This window comes from Apis mellifera, linkage group LG11 (assembly GCF_003254395.2).
Source record: "Apis mellifera strain DH4 linkage group LG11, Amel_HAv3.1, whole genome shotgun sequence".
Taxonomy (NCBI): domain Eukaryota; kingdom Metazoa; phylum Arthropoda; class Insecta; order Hymenoptera; family Apidae; genus Apis; species Apis mellifera.
Window position 1 is genome coordinate 7,024,064 of NC_037648.1, and position 20,697 is coordinate 7,044,760.

General features: G+C 22.1%; 2 protein-coding genes across 2 annotated transcripts; one reads left to right on the forward strand and one right to left on the reverse strand.

The window, feature by feature from the left end:
* Positions 1-1,127: 1,127 nt before the first annotated feature.
* Positions 1,128-5,839, reverse strand: LOC413657 (presequence protease, mitochondrial). The gene is made up of 2 exons (XM_006572174.3): positions 5,714-5,839; positions 1,128-4,277 (listed from the first exon to the last, which is right to left on the reverse strand). Exon 2 carries the CDS (start codon positions 4,245-4,247, stop codon positions 1,146-1,148), a length of 3,102 nt encoding a protein of 1,033 aa, XP_006572237.1. The 5' UTR covers positions 4,248-4,277; positions 5,714-5,839; the 3' UTR covers positions 1,128-1,145.
* Positions 5,840-6,292: 453 nt separating this feature from the next.
* LOC724622 (DNA-binding protein RFX7) lies at positions 6,293-14,810 on the forward strand. The gene is made up of 6 exons (XM_026443924.1): positions 6,293-7,072; positions 9,521-9,775; positions 9,911-10,103; positions 10,799-11,012; positions 11,084-11,226; positions 12,035-14,810. The coding sequence occupies exons 1-6, from the start codon at positions 6,732-6,734 to the stop codon at positions 14,582-14,584; spliced, it is 3,696 nt and encodes a 1,231-aa protein (XP_026299709.1). The 5' UTR covers positions 6,293-6,731; the 3' UTR covers positions 14,585-14,810.
* Positions 14,811-20,697: the final 5,887 nt, after the last annotated feature.

A 20,697-nucleotide genomic window follows, 5' to 3' on the forward strand; every position in this document is an offset into this window, starting at 1 on the left:
ATTAAAAATAACAAAATTAAAAAAATTCAAAAGTAGTACGAGAATATAAATTGTACACTCCAAAAATAGTTTGGTAGTTTGACAAGATTAAATACATCAAATTTTTACCTCAAAAATTATCGCATCATGATATATCTCTATAATATCTAATATCTAATAATAATAATAGAGATAATATAATATTATTTAGAAATTTGCTGGAAGGAAATTAAACCATTTTTAATAAGAAGATTAACTATGTTTATTTAATAATTTTGTTTGACATGAAAATATACTTCAATACATTCCAGTAAGCAATATAGCAATCGTCTTATTTTTTTTCCAATTAATTTTTTTCTTCTTCTATTATTTTCAAAATCAGAATGTATTGTCAAATTCTGGCAATTATATTTTTATTATTTCCAACATAAAATGAAATCAATCAACTAAATATATATTTTTTTCAGAAAGTTTATATAGAAGATATTTTTTTTCATTTATTTTAATCATAAAAATTTAAAAATTATATGTATATATTTTACACAAATATATTTTATACATTTTCACATATTTTATACATAATTTATAATTATAAAATTGAAAATATAGTATATATTAAATCAATATGTTCAATTGTATATTTCTATAGTAAAATTTTAAAAAAAGAAAAAAGAAAAAAACATGAATAATAAGACAAAAAAAAAGAAATTTCACAAACTTTCTGAATTGAAACCTAGGTTTAAAAAAAAAACAATAGCATGATAATAGCTTAACTATGGTTAGATATAATATATATAATATAATAAAATAATCCGATATATAAAATTATTTATATTAAATTAATAAATATAATAAATATAATATACTATATTAAATATATTATATTATTAAAATATATATTATATTAAAATATCTTAAAAATAAATTTATAATTTTTATACTTATGCTTTATAAGTTATAAAAATGAATTATTTATTTTTTATAAAAAGATGAATATTTTGGATGGGTATATATTATTTATTATATATTTATTTAAATAATGAAATTAAAAAATGTATTTGTGAAAATATAAAATATGAAATTGATATTTCTAAATTATATATATATAAATGATAATATCAAATATATTTTAATAAATAAAAACGACATTTATTTTAAAAAAATATTTATTCAACTGCTCTTACTCGAATGCTTTCTTCTTGATTTTGAACTTTCCAATTTTCTGAAGGTCTATTTAATAAATCATGATTAACAGGTCCAATTAATGCACGTCCTACTCTAATATGTTTTTGATCAGGTTGCAAATATTTAGTAGCAACATGTATAAGTTGATCTTTAGTTACAGCTTTTAATCTCTCTCTTTGTTCTTGAATATCATCATCTGTTAAATTGTATTTAAATTGAATCATTCCACGATTACTTGGGGAAACTGGTGCATCAAAATGTTGAAATATTCCTAATTTTGCTTCATCAATATCACTTTGGGATAATGATTGCTTTAATAAAAATTCATAAGTTTTTTCAAATAAATCTAAAGTACGAGTAGAATTAGGATCTCTATAAGAATAAAAGGCAAAAATGCCATCTGACGATAATGTAGCACCACCACCATAAGCACCACCTTTTTCTCGAATTTCTGGATGTAAGTAAAGTGATGTAATTAATTTAGAAAGTACTCGTAAAGGTGCAAAATCTGGACTCGTGTATGGTACAGTGAAAATTGTTTTAGCTGTATAATTTACAGAATATGGTAATACATAATGAATAGCTCTATCTCCTATTTCAAGATTTTGATCATGAGTAAAAGTATATATATCTTTAGGTGTGCCTTTTAATAAACTATAAAATTTAGTAACACTTTCTAATATCATGTCCTTGTTATTTTTACATAAATTTATTGCTGATCTCAAATATTGTTTATTTAGAATATAATCAGATATTTCTTGCATTTGATTTAACACAGGACTTAAATCTGGCATTTGTGCTATTTTTTTCATATTTGAGACATATTGTAATCCTGATAAACTTTCCTTGTATTTAGTGACTGGTGAGACTAAACTAGCTGCACTACTCATTGCATAGGTATGTCCTAAATCTGCAATTCCATTAATCAAATCAACAGCATTAATTTTAACAAGTGTTGTAAATCTTTCAATATCAGATAATTGGACATTATTGAACAACTCTAACCATAATCTCCACATATCATTTATATTACGATCTAAACAATATGATTCTATTAATATTCCTTCTTCATATTGCAATAAATTATTTTTATGTTCAGCAATGTGATTCATAAAATTTAAACCTCCAGTTTTTAATCGAATCATTTGATCAAAATTTCTATAATCATAATTTTTTGTACCCATTTTTGAAATGATATTATTAAAAAGTGGTAACAAAGGTTTTAATTCTTGTGCTAAACCTTGTGTATTAAGAATTCCTCGATAATAACAAACACCATTTGTTGGTTCAGTAGCTATTTGTAAAGGAACATCTATTACTTTTTTATTTTCTAATTTATATCGTTCTACATCTTCTTTTATATCTTCTATTTTTAAAGTTGGAAGAACATTTACATCTTCTTGTCTTTGTTGTTCTTCAAGAAGAATTTTACCATATATGTAAATATGTTCTATTTCTTCTTTAGAAAGTTCTTTTAATTTAGATTCTAATAATTTTTGTTCAGCAATTGCTTTTTCATAATCATATTTTTCATATGGCAACATTGTTAATGTCAGTCTATGATTATTATCCATAAGATATGTTTTCACTAATTCTTGAAGATATATGGGATTATTTTTTATTTCTTCTCGAAATTTTCTGATTGCATCATTAATTCGCATTGATTGAATAAGATCTCCATTATGATTCCACAATGGTGTTAAATTAAAAAGTAATTGCAATCCAAAATTGGAAGTTTGATGTTTTAATTGAAGCTCAATACTATGTAAAACAGCTTCAACATGATCCTCTATAAAACCTTCTTCAACAACTTTCTGTACAGTTTTATTAAAGACATCATCTATTTTTTCAAAATCTTCTGGTTTAGTACCAAGCAAACTCACAATAAACATGGTATCTTTACATTGAGAATCAAAACCTGTCATTGATCCAAAAGCAGTTCCCAATTTTGATTCTACTAAAGATTTATAAAATGCTGAATTTGGACCTCTTAACAAAAGTTGAGATAAAATATTGATTTCAAAAGTTTTTTGTACATCAGTGATGTCATTGCACAAATAACCAATAGCTATGCTACCTTGTCGACTAGGATCTGCAGCCATAGGATCTGATCTGCACGTAATATGTTCTTTTCTTGGATTGTCCCAACGTTTTTCTGAAGGAACTTCTGATATAGATGTATCAATATTATCCATTAGAAATAAATATCGCTCATTAATAAATTTTAAATGATTTTCTAAGGAAAAATTGCCATATGAATAGAAACGAGAGTTAGAAGGATGATAATAAGTTTGATGAAAATTAAGCAGATCAATATATTTTAAAGTAGGAATAACAAGAGGATCTCCACCAGAAATTACTGCATATGTATGACTAGGTAAAATATGGTTTAAAAATTTTTCAGCTAATATTGTCTGATTTTCATTAAAGACACCTTTCATTTCATTAAAAACTACTCCTTTAAAAATAATAGGTGAATTTTTATCATTAACATCTGCATGTTCTAATCTCCATCCTTCTTGTTTAAAATCAAGTTCTCTTAAATATGGTCTAAATACAGAATCCAGATACACTGATTGTAAATTTTGATAGTCTTTCAAATTTTGTGTAGAAAATGGATATATAGTATAATCAGGTCCTGTCATAGCATTCATAAATGTAGCTAATGATCTTCTTAACATTTTAAAAAATGGATCTCTACATGGATATCTTTCACTACCACAGAGAGTAGTATGTTCTAATATATGAGGTAAACCTGTAGAATCTTTTGGAGTTGTACGAAATCCAACTGAAAATACATTATTACTATCATCTCTAGCTAAATGTAAATATTGTGCTCCAGTTCCCAAATGACTCAATCTCACTGCAGTTAGATATACTTCATCTATTTTTGCAATTTCATCTACTATAAAACCATTAATAATTTGTCCAGTTTTAAATTGATTAATATAATTTTCTGTGACATTTCTATTGTATTTTGTAGTACTAAATGTTATATTTCTTTTTAAATGAAAATTATAATATTTTACATAACGTTTCAATCCAAATTGATATAAATAAAAATTTTTTGATGTACTCATCATTTTCAACTATATACGTTGAAAATTCAATATCTGTAAAAGATTAAAAATGTCAATAATTTATTGCAATAAAAAATTTTTTAAAAAGAATATCTTTTTATATATTCATCATATTAACTAAAATAATATAAATTAATATATAATGTATAATATAATATAAATTTTATAAATTTATAAATTATGAAGTTATTCTAAAATCTACAACATAATTTTTATAACAATGAATATTAATGTAATGATTACAAATAATAATTATTAATATTAAACCATATATTTAATTAAATGATAATTATATTAATTTTATCATATAATTATATTAAGCAAGATATTACTAATAGTAAAGCAACATTTCATGAAATATAATATGCTATATGAATTGATTTGTTTTGATATATTATATTATATATTAATATATATTATATTATATATTATATTATTATAATATATATTATTAAATTACTGAAATATTTTCAATAAAAATCTTTGTATTTAATTGATTATATTAAAAAATTGCTAATAGGATTGACAGAAAAAATTTTACTGTTAAAAAAATGAAAGAAAATAATATATCCTTTTTTAAATAAAAATCCAACTATTATATATATAATATTAATTAATGTCAGATAGTAGGCTATATCAAATAAATTTTTAAATCAAAAGTCGAAATAGGAAATTGAATAGAAATATAATTAAGTTGAAGCTTGAATTTATAATATTTTAGATTTATCTATTCTATATCTTGGATATTTTATATTCAAATATTTATATATATACATATAATATATTCAAATAAGATATAAATTAATATTATATTTAGTTTTAATTAGTTTAAATAAATTTAGATTGAATTATGTTTAGTAATTTGGAAAAAAAACTGTTTAAATTCATAGAATTTATATATAGCATTTATTAAAAAAAAGAGAAAAGAAAAAATTAATTTTTTTTAGAATTTTCTTAGTATTTAATGATTAAATGCTAATAATTTTTCATAATATTAATATATCAATTTTTCAACATTACCATTATTCGCATTAAATATAAACATAAATTAACTTCTCAAATTTTTATTATATTTATAATTATTATTTTTAACAAAATTAAGTTTTAAAATAATTATAATATTTTCATTTTCTATAGATCAAAATTATTTATAGATTTAATATAAAGTATAACATAATATAAAATATATATATGTATATTATATATATAATAATTAATGAAAAATAAAAAAAATAATTACATTGAAAAATTTATAAAATAAAAAAATAAATAATAAATTATGGTTTACTAGTATATGATTATAATTATGAAATTTATTAATACTACATACTTATAATGAAATGAAAATTTAATAATGAAATTAAATATAATATGGAAATAGTTAAATATAATATATGAGAAAAATTAAAATTTTAATTCAATATTACGAAATCAATGAATTAATTCTACTTTCTATATTCTAATTTTACCTTTTATTTATATGTGAATTTTTAGATATTTATTCTTGATATTAGCTATAATTTTTCTTCTATTTGTTTCGATATCTCGATCATACATGAGTAATATATAATTTATTAAAAATTATTATTAATATAACACTGTTGTAATTTATATCATATAATATTACAATATTATATATATTTTTTTATTTAAAAAATATAAATAATTTTTTTTTAAATATTAATTTTAATTAATTTAATTTAACGTGTTCAACGTGTTGACTAATCAATTATATTATTTTACTTAATATTTTTAGAATTATAATATATAAGTTAATAATTATATATATTCAATTATAAATATTCAATAAGAAATGTAATTTTAAAGAAATGTAATTAAAAAAAAATAAAATTGTAATATATTTTTTATAATCTAAAAAAAATATATTTTTATTGTTAAATTTTTTGTAAAATAAAAGTTGTATAAATTTTTAATAATAAAATACATAATATATTTATTTAAAAAAATGTAAATTCATTCTGCTTTGTAGGAAAAGAATCTACCAATGATTATTATTTTTAAAAAAATATATGAGTTCAATGAAAACGCAACTTAATGCATAGGAGAAAGCGGCATAAAGCGACATACTCAAGACAAAGCGCAAGATCTATGACGATTGAAGAACGCGCAAAGTGCTCGGATTTCCGTGCCTGATAGACCGTCCACAAATCCTACGATTTAAGTTCGTCATGGGTTGCGCATAAGTGCATTCCGTCAAAATGAACTATGCCAAAAAGAATGGATAAAATGTTGCACGTGAGATCGGTATGACGGATTCGTGGTTATTCTCATATTGTATGCGCTTCGGCGACTTGTCGGTTCGCGCGAGTGGAGGGTCTCGAATGGCGCTTATGTGTAATCACCGGGAGTGCAATGCTAACAAGTAGTCCAGCTGACTCTGACAAAATGGTAGGGTACTCGGGTTGTCCTACGGGAGGTGATAAATTTTTATATACATAATTGAAGCGCCTCCGCTGACGGGGTACGATGAGTACTGATAACCATGATCAAACGAAGCCTTGCGTCAGCAAACCATCCGCAAGAATCGAGCTTAACGCCGACGAAAGTGCGTTCGACGGCAGGCGAATTAAAAAGGAACGAACTGATGTTTCGCTTGAAAATGGTGATGGTAGCATCAGTACTAGCATTAATGATACTAATAAGCAAATACAGTCGAGTCAGCGACCGGCTGCCGGCAGATTTTCAAACGGCTTCCACGACGACGACCTACTTCAAGATATCATCGCGGCCAAGTTCACGGCCCTGGCAAATCATAGCACAACCACTAAGTACGACAAAATTCGGCTCATGATCGAAGATAGCATCAGGTTAATTCAATTGTTCTTTCTCTTTCTCTTTCCTTTTTTCATTTTTCCTTTTTCTCACTCTTTTCTGTTCCTTTGCTTTTTCATTCTTTCATTTACTTTTCTTTTAATGAATTTTAAAAATTATTAAATTATTATAATTTGTATTTGTGAAAAATTAATAATAATAAATTTTATATTAACACAAAATATTGTAAAAATTTAAATTATTAGATTTTTGATATGTGATATATTGTTTTTTAACTAATTCGATTATTTTGCAATTTAAAGAGTTATATTCAATTTAATTTATATATATTTTTATAATTATATATATTTTTTATTAATGATTTATTTATTAGTAATTGTAAAAATAAAGCTATTTAATATATATTGTATCAAAACATATTTTTCTCAAAATATATGCTATGAAAACTATTTTTTTTATTTTTCCTTATTTATGATTATTAAAAGTTGTAAACATTTTTTTAAATAATGTAAAATTATTATTTATGAATATATATATATATATACACAATATTTTAGTTAAATTTATTGTTATCCATATTTAAAAATCAAAATTATATATATTTTAACATAGAATATATAAATAAAATTTTATTTCAAATGATGATATAGAATATAGAATTTTTCTTTTTAAATAAAATATATTTTTTTATTTTTATTCATTCCAAGATATTAAAATTAAAAATTAATTTAAATAAATATTTAATTGTCTTTATTTTATTCTTGGAAAATTTATAATATTATGATTAAATAAAATATTTTTAAAATATATAATAATTTTTATATAAATGAAGTAATTGGAAAAGAATATTATGTATATCTTATATTAATAAGAAAACATTTTTCTTTTAAATCTATAATGTACATTAAATATTTTTGCAGAATTATTAAAATAATTATAATAGCATTTGATATTTTATTATTTATGAAATTTCATATTTTTTTTATGAAATTTAATAATAAATTTAATTTAAATTTATATTAGAATGATACTAGAATGATATTATGGAATTATTAATTCTTCCATCAAAATCTAATTGTGATATATAGATATTAGAATATTGAAGTTTTTTTCTAATTTATCTTAATTTATTTAATAGTAGAAAAAGAAAAATTTTTTGCATGTTTTTAACATTTTTGTAATTTTTAAGATTATTAATGATTCTTTATTTTAATATGACATCTATATCTTAAGCATTTAATTGCTTAAAATAAATAATAGATTATTTTTTGTTTAATTATATTAAAAATATGATAATATTTTGATTCAATTATTAACCTTTTTTTTTTAACAAATTGATATTAAAAAATCATTTGAGAAAACATATTTTACAAATAATTATATTCAAAATATATTGAATAATTGATGTATTATATCTGAATCACTAAAACTTAAAAAAAATCACAAATGTACAAATAACAAAAAAATTAAGTGGAAGATGTTCATTTTGTCCTAAAGAAAAAGAAAAAAGATGCATATTTTAAATATATAAAAATATTTTTATAAAGCATCAAATTGCAATTTATTCTAATTATATAATTAAAAATAATTAATAAATTAAAAAAATATCAAACATTTATATAAAATAAATTATATTTTTTAATATAATAATAATAGTATTATATATTTATATTTAAATATATATTAATATATTAATATATTTAAAATATATTTAATAATAATAATAAATGAAATAATCAAAAACATTATAAAAGATATATTATATTATAAGAAAATCATTAAAACATTTTATATTTTGGTATTTTTCCTTTACATGAAAATAAAATATTATAATTATCTTTTCTTAAAGAAAATGAAAAATTTAAATTTTTAAATATTCAATAATATTTAAAATATTTATATTTTTTCTTAGATTACTTATAATCTATATATATATGTATATATAAACATGTATTATATATTATATATTCCAAAATAGTGTTATTCTAGAATTAATAATATATAAAATAAAAATGACATTATTCTTTGTATAAATTTAAGAAATTAATTAGTATATGTAATAAATAATAAATTAGTAGCATATTAGCATTTAATAAAAGTTAAGTAAATCTAAATACAAAATAAAATTTAAATTATAGATTGAGAATTTCTTTTAATATTATTATTAACTGCTTCTAACTAGTATTTTCGTTATATCTTTATAAAATAAAATTTTTATATATAAATATAATAATAAGAATATATAAATAATATATATAAATAAGGATATTATATATTTTTTATTTTGTATATATACAATAACTATTATATTATATTATATTGTACTATATTAGATTTAATTTGAATTATTTTTAAATATTTATAATTTTTTCATATTGTAGAAATTTATGTTATATATTATTATTGTTTCAATGAATGCATATTTGACTAAATATTGACTATAGATCATTCATTATAATAGTTTTATTGTCTTTTATATACAGTGATGAATCAAAAACGCGTATTCAAGAAATCTTTTCACAAATTGAACAATTGAAAATAGAAGAAAAATTATTGTTGTACCTGAAGCTTCCATTATCATTGACTAATACTGGAGGAACTATTGATCCTTTGAGACAACCATTAAATCCATTAGGAAATCGTTATGAAATTCATCAAACTATCATGTGGATTAAAACACATTTGGAAGAAGATCCAGATGTTTCTTTACCAAAACAAGAAGTTTATGATGAATATAAGTAAGTTATTTAAATTCAATATATTTTGTAATGTTACTCTATAAATTTCAGAATCATTAAATTAAAGCTAATATTTTAAATATTTCATAAAATATTTAATTCTAAAAATCTATTTTGTTTTTAATTTATTTATAGTATGTATTGTATGCGAAATTCTATGAAACCTCTATCAACTGCTGATTTTGGCAAAGTTATGAAACAAGTATATCCAAGAGTTCGACCACGTCGACTAGGCACACGTGGAAATTCACGTTATTGTTATGCTGGAATGCGCAAAAGAGTTAAATTGGATTCTCCGACATTGCCTAATATATCTGGCACTCAAACTGTAAGATATATAAAGATATATAGAATATAAAATTATTTAAAAAATTATATATATATTCTATTAATCTATAAGAATATATATATTCTATATATATTCTATATATATTCTTATAGATATTTCTAAAAATAATATAATTTAAAACTAATTTAAAATATTAGAATGTAAACTAACATCTGTGAATCCTTTATTAAAATATTAATTAAAATATTTATTAAAATAATTTACTAATTTTTTTTTTTTTTTTGATTAAATGCTTTTAATATATGCTATTAATATATTTCAATATATATCTTTAAAGTAGATTGAAAATTAATTTAATTAAAAATAAATTTTTTATTTTAATTTATAAAATTATAAGATTATTTTAATTTATAAAATTTTAGCAATAGCACTATAGAATATTATATTGCAAGATAGTTATGTGCTTTAATGTTATCATGAACATCTTTCTTTTAATTTTTTAAAAAATTTTTTTATATTTTATACTATTGCACTAATATATTTTATATATTTTGTTATATCAAAATAGCTAATCTTTAAGAAATAAAAAAATTAAAACCGAAATTTATATAAAATCATTGCAATTTATTACTACTTGCATACAATCTGCAGAACTTAGTTAATGATTTAATATATACATATATATTTGATAGAATTAATTCTAATTTAAAATTTTTTATTTCAAAATTTTTTAGGGTGATGAAGTAGATGAAAATATTACTGAAGAAATGTTGGGAGCTGCATCTACATTGATCAGAGAATGGGCAGAAAGTCTCTTAGGTTTGAAATTTCCAACTTTGAGTGCCTTAGCGCGTCATCTTGTTGATAATGTGTATGTTGATACTCAATCTCTATCTGCTATATGCATATTATGTGCTTCAGGAAATTCTAATGCATCAACAAATAAAGGTTTGATGATTATCACATTTTTCAAGAATATTTTTAATGAATATATGTTAGAAATTATTTTATATGTTCAGAGTCAAATACAGATATACGTGCAACACCTATAAGTGGAAAGTCTGGAAAACTTAGAGAAGCACAATTACAGTTGCAACGAAAATTACAACAGCGAGAACATATAAGGGATCAAAAACACTGTCATCTTGATGCTATTATACAGGTATAAAATATTTTGCAATGAGTAACATAAATATCAATTATAAATAAATTAAATATATAAAATATTTTTTAAATGAATTGAGAAAATATAATATTAGTAAACATAGAGGATATTTTTGGAGAGCTGATTCTAGAAAATAGAATGTACGCAAAAATGTTGATAAATAATAACTGAAATAATTTTAATTGAAATTTATAAAATATAAACAATTTTAAGTTTATTTTAAGTAAAAGAGAATACTGAATCACCTATAATGCTTAATTATTTGCAAAATTCCTCAGTGAAAAATTTATATATTTTATAATAATAAATTTTTATATTTTATAATAAAATTTATAATGGCAAAAAGCATTCTAAATACACATAATATTTGAATACATTTATTATAAAACATAAAAATAATATAATATGTGTTATATCGCATATGATCATGAACAAATTTTTTTAAATGTTTTAAAAACATTTTTTGTTATATAAAGCAATATTAATATAATTTATATTACTTTATAATGTAATTTATTAATTTAAAAAAAAGCTCATAAATTATGGTGCATATAATTATTTATCTATGATTATCATTATTTTATAATTATAATGTCATTATTATAATGTCAAATTATATAGGATGCACCATAGATTGTATAAGATGATTGTATAACTGATATTTTTGTATATCAATTTTTGTATTTTATTTTGACTTGATTTCGAAAAGCAATCTTCAAGTCTCATATATTCAATTTCATTTCATATTTTGTGCATATAATAAATATATTAAATAAAAGAAATTAATATTTTGTAAATTTTTCAGAATCAGAATAAAGAGAAGACTGTTGATAATAAAACAGGGACAAATAAAGGAAGTAAGAAAACTAAATTCAATCAGTCATCTCAAGGTACAAATGTATCAAGTGGGCAGAATATATTAAATAAAATGAGTTCATCTGCTGTAATAAACAATCGGCAGAAGAAAATTCTTAAAACTAGTAGTCAGCCATGTAACATCTCCCTGGAATCCAACTGTGATAATATAGTGGTACAATCAATTGAAGAAATACAGAATAATAGCAACCCTAGTATAGTAATGACCAACTGCGTAAATAAACAGAGAGATATCAAACCTAAAAATTCCAGAAAGCGTGCCAATGTATTGAGTCAACCATCAGAAACAAGTCCTGAGAAACAAACGAAACTTACAGAACAGCAGATACAAGAGAATGTAGAGCATTCCAATATGTTGTTGCCTAAACTTACATCTATACAACGTCCCAGGAAGATTTCAGTGATTCTAGCTGGTAATCTGAAGCCTACCAAGTGTAAAACAAATGAAGTTAATAATCAATCTATTAAAAACTGTGATAATGAATCAACATGTTCCAAAAGTTGCATAAAATTAAATGGTTGTCGTACTAGTTTTGAGTCTAGTTCAAGTGCAACAGAAGAATCTACAGTTTTAACTAAAGATCAAATTCGATTATTGCAAGAGAATTCAAATCTTGCAGATAAAACTGAAAAACTTGGCTCTATTGATTCGGATGCTTTAGATGATTATTTGAATGGAGGTAACAACTCTCAAGAACAAGAGGAAGAATTATTACAGTATTTTCAACAAAGCAATTCATCGAGTTCAGATGTGGAAGCAAATACCATTACTATTGATGAACAAATATCAAGATCTGATAAAGTTTCTCAATTAAGATTAATATTACAACAGAATTTAAAAGGAGGAACTGTACATGCACCTGATGTATTACCTGCTACTATCATTAGACAGAATGTTGAAAAACGTGAAATTACTCAAAAACATAACTTAATATTACCAACTTTATTAAATCAGTCGAATCAAAATAATACCAGACGTAGAGTTAGTTTTGAAACGAATGTTATAGAACATGTCCAAGATTCGAATACTATTACTAATACAGTTCCACAAAGTCCTAATACACGTCGTCGAATATTTAATTTTACACCAATATCGCCGGGCCCACATTCTCCTATTAATGGTCGCGCTTCCAAATCTAACTCTGCAAATGCCAGTCCATTTGTTTCACCACGAAATACACCTGTGCCACGTTCAAGAAGTAATTTGCAAGCAAGTAATTCTAGAGCTCGTGTTCATAAATCTTTATCACGTTCAATATCTTGCAGTATGCCTTATACTAGTAAAAACGATACTTTTGTTGTTCCTACAAGTGGTCCAGAATTAGTTAGACAAGCATCATCTACACCGCAATTACCGTTAATTTCTACTAAATCATCGGAAGTACAAGTTGACAGTAATTCAACTCAAATTTCAGTTACAAAAAGAGAAGGACAAGGATCACAATGTGCTGCATTTTTATCTTCTGATTTAGCACCTCAAAAGCAGTTACTTATTAATTATCCAAGTCAGGAAAATTTGCAAGAAATTAAAAACGTTTATCAAAAAAGCCAACCTGATCAAGAAATTAGCGAATTATTTCATAATAATAAACAATTTAGTAATGAACTTTATAGATCACAATCAGTTCCATTACATAGAATGGTCAATCCTGCATTAATGTCACCTATTTCAACTCAACATTGCTTATCGTCTTTTCAAAGTCAAAGTTTTAATCCATCTACAAACAGTTCTATAGCACCTACACCGGTACCTAGTGAATTCAATGATTTTGGATCAATGGGTCAATCAGAAGGACCTTCAACATATTTACTTGATGATGTTGATCCAAATTTTATATCAGATGATCAAAATTTCTTAATGAGTGATAAAGAAATTACACCTGAAAACATAACAAATATATTAAATATTTTAGATGAAGAAGGAACTCAGAGTTTGCAAATTATACCAGAGCAACCTACAGAAGAAGGATTAATGGAAAATAATTCAATAGTGCTGGATGCTTTACCAAATTCCAACTTAAACTTATCAGAAGAAGATATGTTAGATCCATCAAATGTACTTGATATTCCAGTAGGTGGAGCTTTACAAAAAATAATACAATCACGCTCTTACCCTAATACACCATTACCTGTGCCAGTATCAACATATACACCATCTTATACAGAAGATAGTAATGGATCAAGATCATATCCTTCCACACCATTACATACTGTTCAATCACAAGAAACGTATCAAGAAACTAATGAACCTATGCTTTCAAGTCCTACTTTGAACTCTTTAAATTTGCACAATGAAACTGCTAATGAGTCTACTTCTAATAGTTTGTGTAGGAATGTTGTGGATTTGCTTGAAGCTAATTTTCTTGGAGAAACTGATACTGAAACAAATGATTTAGATACACTTGGTAATTTTGATGGATTACAAGATGTTGATTCATTGACACCTTTGTTTAATGAAGTGACAGAGCCTAATCGTTGAAATATGCAAAATAAATACATGAATTATACAAAAATAATTCATGAATTTTTTGTGATTTTGTATAGTGATCTATCAAAAGTTGAAAAAATAATTTTTAAATTGTATGCATGACAACATTCTATAATGATAATAATACTTTATATAAATATTCCATTTCAATATGCAAAGCATTATAGTGGCATATAAAATAATTAATGAACAAATCTCAGTTTTTGTGGTAATATCAAATAATTTATATCACAGTGATTACATAAAATTAACATAAAGTTAAATCAATTTAAGTTTTTGTTAAAATAAATATTTTATTTTGTTTATATTTATTAAATATGAATTTGTCATTTGTAACTATTTATCAGGATATTTAAATTTTTATTACCTATATAATATCTAATAAGAAAAATATTATCAGAATTAATTTATCTTTTTAATTGCAGTATTGTACAAACATAATAATGAAAGCAACATATTGGAAAATTCATATAAAAAAAACATATTTTTAAAAAAATTGACTATAAAATTGTATGTAATTTTAATTTAATTATCATTTATAATTTAATTAAAATGAAGAATTATATTCTTCTTAGATTTATATTGCTTATTTTTTTAAAATGAAAAAAAGGCACTGTGATGCAAACATAAATTTCTAAACATTATATATATTTTGGATTTGCCACTAGTGAAATTAAAGTGTAAATGTCTTCTTCAGTGAAGTTTTAAATATCTTTGGTGGAACATTAAGTTTACAAGTGTAAAAAATATAACAAAGAAATTGCTCAAATGGAGCGATTGTCGCTGTGAAGTATTTGAGATTCGAATAAGTGGAAGTTGATTTTATATAAATACTTTATATTCGTCGTTTCGAAACGTTTGTTTCTAAGTCATTTAAGAACGCGTTATTGCGACTTTGTTATTCAAGCGTTTCTAAGAAATATTTACGATCACCTGCTGGACATTGGTGAGCTTCTTTTTACATAACAATCGGTATTGAACCCAGTATGTAATATGCTCTTTTTGACTAGAAAATTAGAAGATTGTCAAAGAGCAAATATGTAAATTTGTAAATGTTTTATTTTATCTTATATTTGTACGTATATATTTGTCAAATTTATATTTAATTGATAAAACATCACATTTTAGATCAGAAGTATTCAAACTTCGTAATATCATGTTATTCATTTTTTCATATTTTTCCTTTTCTTATTATATATTCTATGTTTTTAAATTTTATTATTAATATATCTATTAAACTGAAGATTATCATAAGCTTTTTTTAAGTATGATTCCAAATTGTTATATTTAATATTAGTTGGATCTTTCAAAAATTAATTAAAATTCGTAAAATTGAAGTTTGAGCACTTTTGTTTTAAACAAAAAATAAAATGAAAAAAAAAACTTCAAAAAATAACATTGCGTATTTATGATATGTACTGGATTCTACATCGATAATAGTGCTAAATAATTATTGCAATGGCGGGTCTTCCTGGTATGTCGTTTTGTTCGTCAATGAAATCCGAATTACCATAAATACACCGCCAATTTATATTTTTCTATGGCGCTCTTAATCAAGAATTTTATGAATTGGATAGTTATTTAATCAATTTTTATTCCTAATATCGTGGTTACTTAGCTTTTAAAGCAAAAAAAGATAGATCAGTCGTAAAAAATCCATGTGAAAATGGATATGATACGGTCGATCACAGTTAAATGAATTTTATCACTTAAAATTATTTTTCACGTCAAAGTTTTAAATGGTGCGCTTCATGTCGTAAAGTATTAGATTTTTATAAAAATATTGGGTAAATGTTATTTACTCGTAAATGATCACGAATGCACGGCATTTGCAAGAATTCTATATTATCATTCTATAAAAAATTATATGGCGTTACAAATATATTAACACCATATAAAATATTATGTAGTATGATTTTTGTGAAATCTTGTTCTTTGAAAGTTACTATTGACATGTTAATAGCATAAACCAAATCTCATCTTCTCGTTAATCTTTAATAATTAATTTATTCATTATTGTGACAATAAAAAAGAAAAAAAAATATATTAAAAATAATGATTTATTTGCAATTTATATTTTTTATTTAAAATATAAAAATAGTTTATATGTTTTTATTTTATTAATTTTTCATAATTTTGTAAATTCAAATTATATTTCGAATACGTTTTTGGTTTATGTTATTATCATATAAGGCACTACATTGCTAATACCAGTTTTTAATCGCCATTTCATGAACTGTAACTAATTATATGTGGGAATCTAGATAATGTTATTCATAATGTTAATTAAGAATTTGAAATGTAAGCTGCACGTTTCTATTAACCTTTTGAAGTATTCATCGATCTAAGACAATGATCAGATAGTTTGAAAAGTAACTTTTAAAATATCTACGAAAATTTTTTCAATGAAAGTAATCTTTCGGCATATCACAACATTTTTAATAACAAATTAAGAATAGAAAATCAAAAAAAATTTTTTGAATATTATTGAAAAAACATAGAGCATTGTAAGGAATAGTGCGCCAATGTAATAAATTTATTTTTATATTTGGATTCAAATTATTCAAATGCGGAATAAGATCATAGATAAAAAAAATGAAGAAAAAAAAAATAATACTTCAAAGAGTTAATAAATATTTCTGATAATTACATCACATTTATAAGCAACAAAAAAACATTAGTTTCCCACACAACCTGAAATACAGTGAGAGTAACACATTCTTTCTATGAAATGAGTTACAACGTAGTTTCAAATATTTTAAACTATTAAAACAACTAATAAGACGGTAATCATACTGTAAGGCGAGTTGTGAATTGTACAAATATAAAAAGAAACATTCGTCGAACCAAGTAGTGATTTGAAACTAGCAATTAATTAAATGGGCGAAGAGAAAAGAGGACTCGATCTATTAGATTGTGAAATGAAAAAAAAATTATGAAAGAAAAATTAATGAAAAATATAAATCGAGCAAGTATAGAAAGTTATTAAACATAATATATAAATAAATAACTTTCATTACCTTGACCAAATGATCGAAGATCTTGGAAATTTCTATAATAGTACAGCTATTTATACTCGTAAATAAAAGGAAATATATACTATGATATTACTTGTTGTTGTAACGCACAAAGATTTTAAGTAGAAATTATTCGATATTATCGTGTAATCAGGGTTGTCTGTGCTGTTTGACTTACGATATGAATTCATCTAGATGCGAATATCGATATATTTATGAAAAAAAGATAAGAAACATTTTTACGAAATAATTATAATGTGCAATAATTGTATTACTTTTTATTTGTTAAAAAAAGAAAAAAAAGAAAAGAGAAGAGAAAAGAAAAAATTATAAAATTATCAATTCAAATTAACAGTAGAAGAAATTGTCAAAATTGATACTAGTATCTAGAAATCTGTAACATAACAGCACCGATTTATAAAAAAGAAGAAAAAAAAAATAAAACAACGGAAACAAATTATATTGAAACATATATACATTCATATTTACAAGAACAGTCAATAGATATAGTTATATTTAAACAATAAAATAATAATAATGATGATCTTGTCTATATAAAATATTTAAATACTATGTTATTTCAATAAAAAAACGAATATACGTTAATGAGACAAGATTATTTAAATGGGCATAGTATAACTAAATCTAATTTTGCACTGTATTTTTCCCTCCATCGAAAATTTAATTAAAATTAATTAATAGGATATTTATATATATTTTTTAAATAATTTTTTATTTATATATATTCTATCATATATAATTTAATAATATAACAAAAATTTTATGTAATTATTTTTTTATGTTGTTTAACATTTTTTTTTTCTCGAATTGAATTATAAATTTCGACGGAGAAAAAATAGAGTACAAATAAATAAATATTCGGATATAACAATATTGCATGGGGTAGAACAGTTTTATAGATCAGTAAAATATTATATGTCGTAATTGTAGAATGCAATAATTTATCGATTATCATAATTAGGAATACGTAGAATGAAATAATTTTCATAAAACAAGATCCATCGATCATAAGTTAATACGAAGATATTTTTCTCTTTTTAATTTTTAAAATATGATTCAAATTAATTTAATTCGAGTTTTCTATTCTTTAACGTCATCATGAATGAATATTATTCTATACAATCAAGTGAAAAATACATGAAATATATTTGCACGGAAAAACTAAAAGAAAGTATGGATAAAATTAATATTGTTTCTCGCAGATTGATTTTATTAATAATTTAAAAGAGAAAAAAAACTCGCCTTGCTTATTTTCCGTCAAATATATTTATAATATACGTAATCTTGCCACATTCAACGATCTGCGTTTTGTTTCTTGTCAAAGATTTTGTATTACTTTCAACACTGAAAAAAATAGACCTGGCGAAACTATACGGCTTTACTGTCGTTTTGAGGCTTATTGATCTTCGAAGGATCGTTTTTTTTGATTCTTCAAGATCCTTTTGCTTCGTTAATGAAAAATAAAAAAAAAAGAAAAAAACAAAAATTTCTCTACCTATTTTGTATGGTCGAATGTCAGGTAGACTAAATCAAGCAATAGGAAAACGGTATTCCCATTGCATGTGCTAGTGTCACTGGCAATTTATTTTGCTTTGTAAATAAAAATTCTTTTTTAGTAAAAAAAAAAAGTGCAAAAAAAATCATTAAAAAGAAACATAAAAAATGCAGTTCCCTTTATTCCTTATAAAATAATGATAAATTTCCATTATTTTTTCGCGAAAATTTTCTTTTTTAAATAATATGAAATTTTATATCATAAAATTATTTTATTTTAAATTGGATATTAAATTTATTCTTGTGAAATATTTATTTTATAAAAATTTTTTAAAAATTAAATCAATTTTTATAGTTTTGTTTTACAGTAAAACTATTTTTATAAAAAAACTATTTTTAAAATATATATCATATAAACATTTTTAATAATATTTGGAATTATTTTTATTCAGTTAGTGTTATGTATTTCTATTATATTGTACATGTCAGTAATTGTTTTTTTTGTGTTTTAAAAAAATTAATTACTGAAAAATTTATATCAATACGAACAAATTTTTACTATTTTATTTTAGGTATTTTTACATCAAAATAAAATTATACATATCTCAATATTTGATTCATTTTTTATTTCATTCATTATGAAATAAAATTCTTTGAATTCATATTTCATTAGTTTTTTAATGTTTAGTATATAGGATGAACAAAATAACTTGATTGGAATTGCTCATAAAATATCTTGTTACTAATTAATATTAAAAAATAATTAAAAAATATTTCAAACAGAAGTTGAAAGGAGCGTATATTCTGATATTTTTTGATTTATTAGTTTTTTTATAAAATAATATTTAAAGAACTTATAAAAGTCAATTTTTTTTAATGAAATTATATACATTTGAATATATTATTCGATGCAACTCATTATTTTCTACAAAAAATATTAAGCTATTTATATCAAAAAAATATTAAAATATCTTTTAAATTAATTTAAATTAATTTAGACTTTATATGAAAAATAAGAAATACGCAAAATACTTGTTCGTATTTTCCTTGTTTTTCATATTTCAAATTTTATATAATTTAAATTAATAATAAATTATAATATTTCTATAAATGAAAATGATTTTTTAATATATATATATAATTTATAATATAAAATATAATATATAGTTTAATATTTTTTTATAGGAAATAACATGTTGCTTAATAAAAAATTATATGATTCCATTTAAAAATAAATAAAATCGATTTATAAAAACTAATAACATCAAAATATGCGTTTCTTAAAACCAATTTTTATATGAAATTTTTTAATATAAACAATTATTATAAACAACTAAGATATTCCAGATTATTAAATTTTGTTTATCCTGTATTAAATTATTTGAAGAATTTTAATTATTGTGATTTCTTGAAGTTAATAAATACTGTGATATTTATAAATATTGTGTATGAATACTTCTATAAATGATCTTTTCTGTACATTTTTTTATTGTATATATGTATTTTAATCTTACAGAATTATATATTACAGATCATTTTCTTTGGTTTATATTTGCTCATATAAATGTAATA